General features: G+C 45.1%; 1 protein-coding gene across 1 annotated transcript in view; it reads right to left on the minus strand.

Moving 5' to 3' along the window:
* LOC308363250 (acid-sensing ion channel 4-A-like) overlaps positions 1–7,362 on the minus strand; it is a gene marked incomplete at both ends in the record, with an annotated part of 63,918 nt that extends 56,556 nt beyond the window's left edge. Inside the window, one exon of the mRNA XM_080836051.1 lies at positions 6,754–7,362. Coding sequence (XP_080692177.1) covers positions 6,754–7,362 — 609 coding nt within the window. The remainder of the gene's footprint in view (positions 1–6,753) is intronic.
* Between the last annotated feature and the right edge of the window lie 138 nt (positions 7,363–7,500).

A 7,500-nucleotide genomic window follows, 5' to 3' on the forward strand; every position in this document is an offset into this window, starting at 1 on the left:
CTCCATCCTGATCTGAACCTGCTCAGTGTCTGTTCTTAGTTCTCCTGAGTACAGAACTTAGACAATGGCTGTTTCTTTCCATCAGGAGATGGTGAAAGCTATCAAGGAGGCCTGACTAGGTTAAGCCATAAGGGGTTGATTTACTTGCGCATCCTACTTCTTTTTCTTACATAGAAAATACATCTGTCCAAATTACAACTTTAGATGTATCCAAAAATCAACATTAAAGTTTGATTTGTTGGGCCACAAACAGATTTGCAAACTAAGTTAGGTGTGGCGATGTTAGCTTTGTGTTGGACTGAGCTTACTCATCACTTGACAACATCAGAGCCTCCTGAGCCCCCTCTTCCTCTCTCTCTCTCTCTCTCTTTCTCTCTCTCTCTCTCTCTCTCTCTCCTTCTCTCTCTCTCTCTCTTTCTATCTCTCACACACACTCTCTCTTTATCTCTCCCTCTCCCTCACACTCTGTCTCTGTCTCTGTCTATCTCTATCTCACACTCTAGCTCTGCCTTTTTCACTCTGTCTGTGCCCGCCACCCCCACCCCACCCCACTTCCATCTGACACTAGTGTTGCACCGATACCGATACCAGTATCGGATAGGGCCCCGATACAGCACTAAAATGGTGGTATCGGTATCGGCGAGTACCAACAAATAGTGCAGATACTTTTTTTTTTTTTTTTTTTTTTTAATTTTTTTTTTTTTTTATCAATGGTTTGGTCCACAAACAAAACAAACACACAAAGAAACAATACAGGGAAAGAAAAAAAAAAAGAACTGACCAAACTTTAACTCTATTGTGTTCAAAATCAGAAAAGCCACTGTGCTGCTCAGTAAGGTAAACCATCAATTATAGAGGACTAGTCCTCAGTTATGTCTGAAGTGCTGAAACTGTCAAGAAATGTAATTTGACTTTCTTACTGTTACACTAGTATTATACATGGGACCAAACCATTGATAAAAAAAAAATATATATTTTTCAAATTTCAAACAGAGTGGTATCGGTATGGTATCGGTATCGGCCGATACTGCACAGCCAGGTATCGGTATCGGTATCGGAGCCAAAAAATGGCATCGGTGCAACACTATCTGACACCTCAACAAATCACACACTGCTTTTCCAGTACGACGACTCCTTCAATGCGCAAAACCATTGCAGACATCAAATGTAATAAAGGGTGGGATTTATAAAAATTTCGGAGATAAGGACTTTATGTAATGTGGGGCTTTCAAGCATGCCCAAGGGCGCTAAAGAAGTGTTCCAGAAAGCACAGAGGGTCGGCCAGGGAGTGGGGCTGGGATTTGTCCTCTTTATGCAATTCAATTTAGGAGTATAAATGAGCAAGGTTGCGTTTTGCGCACGCCGGCTCCATGGCACATGTCCTGGGGCGGCGTGGGACACTAATGGAGAGAGATGAGCCCTGCGTGAACAAAGCTCTCCATTAAAGTTTTATTAGAGATGAGCTAGTGCTCTCAGTCAACGAAGGGAGACGCACTTCAGCACCAACTGAGCGTGCGTCTCATACTGTACTCTCACATGCAGCTACATACACACACACACACACACACACACACACACATGGACAAGTGCACACACTCACTCACTCATTCAAACCCACACTCACTCACATGCACTCTTACACGTGCATTCACACTCTTGCATTTGTAATAACACACATATGCTCTCACACACACTCCTAAAAGGACACACACACAAGAATGCTTACACGTGCCTTCACAGTCACACACACAAGTAGACTTGCATGTGCTTTCACTCACTCCTATGTGTTCTCTCTCTCTCTCTCTCTCTCTCTGTCTCTCTCTGTCTGTCTCTCTCTCTCTCTTTCTCTCCCTCTCTCACACACACACACACACACACACTCCTGCACGAGTACTAACACACACTTCTACACACATATGCTGACCCATGCACACAAACACACAAACACATAAACACATAAACACACAAACACACAAACACACAAACACACATACAAATTCCCAATGCTGACCTGAACATAAAATTAACCGTAGCTCTCCCCCTCAATAAACAACAACAATGCAACAATAAACAACAGCCTCTCCAAACACAATACACAGGACAACGTGGGCTCTTTCTCCATTACTGCACCACAATGGAGACGCGAGTCCTTGGCCAACCTCTGCAGATAGTGAATAGGCCATTCTGATCATAACCTACAATACTGTGCAAATAAATCCCTCTCACCCAGGTGCCAGTGTGGAAACTTAAGGCTCATACTACAGAGACACGTAGCAAATCTGTCACGATAAGGTGATGGGCGGGAGGAACGCTGAATTGGATGTCGGCTTCATCAGACCACAACTCAGTGACGCTCAAAGGAGCAAATCCCCCAAAAGTTATAATCCAGAGAGAATGGAGCCCAGTTACCATGGCAGATGCTAGAGGAAGATACATGGAGGGGGTTGAGTATCCCCTCAGAGACTACTAATGCCAAACAAATACAAACATACATATGTACACACAGACACACTCTCACACACACACACATACAGACACGGATAGAGACACAGAGACGCACAGACACACACACACACACACACACACACACACACACACACACACACACACACACACACACACACACACACACACACACACACATGTACATACACAGTATATGTGGGAAGGACAGGTGTGGATGGTCAGAGAAAAAAAATACAACTCATACATTTCAGACGTATATTCAGTGAGGCACACAGCATCATAAACATGAATACAACATGTTGCCCTGCAGCTTACACACACGAACAAACACACACATACACACACGCACCGTACATTTATGGTTAGGCCAGCCGACACACATGCACCTATACACGTACACGTATGTATAGGTGAGACAGCATGAAAAACACGGGCACATCATGTTACCCTGCAGCTTATCTTGCACCACTGACACACACAAACACACAAACACACACACACACACACACACACACACACACACACACACACACACACACACACACACACACACACACACACACACACATACAGATAGACACACAGAGAGACACACAGAGAGACACATACACACAAACACACACACACACACACACACACACACACACACACACACACAAACACACACACACACACACACACACACATAGACACACAGATAAACACATGTGTCAGAGGCAGGTAGACAGAAGCCATGGGGGGTCTGCCGAGCCTTTGAGGTAGGCACACGAGTCAAGCAGCAGCAGACGCCAGAGCCCTGATTCCAACAAGTCAAACAGCCTCGGCCTCATTAATGGATTTAGAGCAAAATCACCACTGCTGTGTCAGAATGCTTCACGTCAACTCATAAAGAGAGAGAGAGAGAGAGAGAGAGAATACTTCACATTGACAGAAAGAGAGGAGAGAATGCTTCACATTAAGAGAGAGAGAACGAAAGAGAGAGAATGCCTCACATCAACAGGGAGAGAGAGAGTGTGAGACAGAGGGAGAGAGTCATGAGAGGAAGAGAGAAAAGGCAATGCGTTATACCAACACAGAGATAAACAGAGAGAGAGGTTAGGGAGGATGTGTAATCCACAGAGAGAGAGACGGTGAAGAGAGAGAACGCTTTACATCAAAGTCAACAGGGAAAGAAAGAAAGACCAAAGAAGCAGTATGGGCAGTGTGAACACAAGTGAAGCTGCTTAATAAACAAACAAATAATACGAGCAGCAGTGAATTAGTGAAGACTGATCAGAGCTGGAAATTAAGGAAATGGTGGGGGTTTGTTTTGTCTTTTTATTTTGTGGGACACTCATTTTCGGACATTTTGCCCCTGCAATTAAATTTCAAATCAGCGTCACATTTAAAAAATAAATTGGCCACTGCTGGCCGTTCGGGTGCCCTAGGCAGAATGGCTAAAACAAGTCTCACAAATGTGAACGCGAACAACAGAAATAAATAAATATATGAGGCCTGTGCCATTTAGGGTATTTAGATATTCTCTTCTTTATTCCGTTTCAGTTTTAAATAACATGTTTGGCTCAGTATCTGTTTTTAGAGTTTTAGAGAAAACGGCTTTCTCCCAAAATCTTTACATGTCACACAATTTCTGAAACGTGTCCCTCAAAATGCCAAACCTGACACCAAATCTGCAAAACCATGAGCTGTTTCTCAGCCTTCCATTCAGTTTTTAATTTAATAAAACCCGATTTGCTGGGCATTACACACGTAGATCACTTTCTAAGACACAACAAACAGACACCGAATACTTGTGTGCCTTTGTTAGGTACTGCCCCTCAAAATGCAAGACATATATGGCAGATCCAACGGAGGACATTGGTTGTGATGGTGATGTTGGATGTGATGAGTGTGGTTACACAGTCTCTCTTTATGCATCATGTACAAATGTAGCAATTTATTCAACTATTTCGACTTTTAGCAAACAATTTAGAATTCTGTACATTCAGCACTGAAAATGTGCATTGTGTGTGTGCTACAACTCGGTCTTAAGTATTCTGGGAAAACTGAAAGAATTTCTGAAATCTGTGAAAGTACTTTAAAGTACTGTGTGTTTATATATTCAGTTACCAGTTTTGTCAGATTGCTCTGTGAAGTGCACTGGGACATTGTGACTGCAAAAGGCTTTAACCAAACAAAGACAGGAGCGTTTTACATTATCACAGTACCAAATACCAAGGGATTATTTTTAAGTGTTCATAATGGAAACACGTCATACACAATGTTTTATAGTAGGCTATGTAAGAAGTAGAAAAAAACCTTTGTACTTCTTGTTGACCCTTTGTTTGTGACATAAAAAAGAGACTGTATGGCCGTACCCAGCCTCCTATCGGGGTCTTATCAGAGCAACACATAAACATCACAATGCCCTCCTTTGGAGGAGATATTTGCCTTGCATTATAAAATGTTCATTTTCTTAAAAAGGCATTCAAGTGTTCAGAGTCTGAACAAACCAGGGGGAGAGAAGAGGGGGCACCCCAATCCTTCATGTTATTATGTAGGTAAAATACTGTATAGTGTACTAAATAGTGTATTGCCGATATTCATTAAATGGTGTAGTAGTCTGAAAAATACATAGTAGTTCTTTATTACTTTTTAAAATGTATTTTATATATTTATTTTTGTATGCACAGTGTTTGCCCTGTGTGCATGTAGTGGCCCTGAAAATGTTGTATTGAAAAAAAATGATGACCACCTCTGTGGGTCAGGACCTCTATGGGTCAGTACCAGCACAGCACAGAACTTTTACAGTCTAGTGTCACTATTATGTTTTGATCCCAACACCATGCCGATTTGTTTTTGCCTTAGGCAGTGATAGATTTGCTTCTCGCACATCTGGTTAATTCTAAGAAACAAATAATGCAAACTAATTGGGGGGAGAAATGTGAGATGGAGAGCAAGGGAGTGTGTTGGGGGGGGGGGGGGGGCATCATTAGACTCGTTGAGAGGGAATGGCCTCTCTGTTCACCTCAAGGAAGTTTTTTGGGAATCCTAACAGACTGGAGGAGAGAGAGAGATTGTGATGTGTATCTCTAATGCAGTTACCGTGTCTCATGTCCATCTCGTGAATATTTCATCTGTTCTGCAGCCAAAATAAATTTGAGAGGAGACCAGAGGGGTTCAGTTGAGGCGGAGTTGGCTGGGGTTGGGCAGGGGTGGTAGAGGGTGAGATGGTGTGTGTGGGGGGGGGGGGGGGGGGGGGTGAGATGAGGTGGGCCGGTCGAGAGGAAGAGGTGGAAAAGAAGAGAGAGGTCTTTACTGCCAGAATCCACAACTCCACAACCTCAGGAGACAGGGAGATGCAACACAAGCGCAAACAAATTAACAGATATTTCAATGGAACGACGCAAGAAAAAATTAAACTTATTTCTCATTTGACTCACTGCCTCTCTCTCTCTCTCTCTCTCTCTGTCTCTCTGAAACTGCAAAGTTTATCACTCATGGTTTCATTTATTGCACAAAGCTTCAATTTTGTAGGAAATAAAACTAAGATTCCTCTGTCACAAGGGCATGAGTGGTAGATAGTTGTGTGTAACGCATGTGTACAGTTCAAACACTTAAATGGAGATGCTGACGGAGCTCAAGGCCAACTCCAGTATTTACAGGTCCATTGAAATCAGCAATGAAAGAAATGAGGGAGAAATGAACGCGTTCGGTATTTCTGTATTTCTTTCTTTTCTTTGCCCACACAGTGGCTGGGGACGATGCATCCTAAATCAAGCACTTAGCCTTCCATCCTGGTTCCAGCTGCCAGCAACTGGCCTCCAAAAATCACGAAATGTTTGACACCAGCCTTTTTCATGAGAAAGGGTAGAGAATATTCTTCTTCTGTGTAAATCACACGACAACGAGAGACTCCATAGAGTCAACAAGTGAGTTGGGCTCACGTGTTTTCCAACAGGAGGAAAAAGACACAGCAATGCCTGAAGCAGCAGGACCTGCTTACATCCAATAATGATCATTATGACGAAAATCACCCTGGCAACTGTTACGTATGTGCCCCTTATAAGTATGCAGAAAATTCAATTACCCATCATCAACCACTAGAGCTTTGTCACAGGACAACCAGTACTTAGACCACAGGCAAGAACTCTTTTCCAACTAACCTCATTACAGACAAAAATAGCCAATCTGAGAGAATGGGTAAATACCACACATCCACCACACACTGACACACACACACACACAGTCACACACACTCAGACACACACACTCACACACCGCCCCCAGTCTGACGGAGTGACTCACCACAGTGAAGTCTTTGGCTGTGCAGTTCTGTCCGCTGAAGTTGCAGCTCTTGAGCATGTGCTCCAGCTGGTGTCCGGTCCGGTTGAAGATGTCCAGCATGTCCGGCGCCGGGTACTCCAGGTCACCGGGCCGGTGCCCGGCGCGGTTCTTGGGCGGCAGGCCCGTGAGGTTGGCCAAGTGGTAGATGTCGGCGTCGGTGAGCGCCGAGAACCGGAATCGGTTGACGTTGCAGAGCGTGACGGCAGGGAAGACCATGTTACGGCCAGCCTGCTCGCCCATGGCCGCCACGTGCGGGTGCTCCAGGTACGCCACGGCGCTCTTGGCTGCCTGGTACAGGAAGAGGGCGAATGAGGCCACAAAGGCCAGCCCCCACACCACCTGCCGCATGCCCACGCGGCCCGACACGAACACGTGGTCGATGCCGTGCAGAGAAGACGCGCTGGCGAACGTCTGGAGATTCGCCACGCCGGTGGAGCGGACAAAAGTTTCCTCACCCGCCAAACTGGCGGGCACAGGCACTCCTCCGCCTGGCACGGGAATAGGCACGGGTCTCTGAGCCATGACGTCCCCCTCAGCGAACTTGATCTTGCAGACAAACTCTATGGGCATCTGGGCAGCCAGGGCGGCATCTGCGGGGAGGTTGGCAGATACCCCTGACTGCACACTCTCTCCTGCCGGTCGCTCCGTGGTGAGAGGCTTATACCTCCTATGGCAAAATGCCTCTCAAATCTGCCCCTCTCTGGTCTT

The sequence above is a fragment of the Sprattus sprattus genome (assembly GCF_963457725.1).
Source record: "Sprattus sprattus genome assembly, chromosome: 3".
Taxonomy (NCBI): Eukaryota; Metazoa; Chordata; class Actinopteri; order Clupeiformes; family Clupeidae; genus Sprattus; species Sprattus sprattus.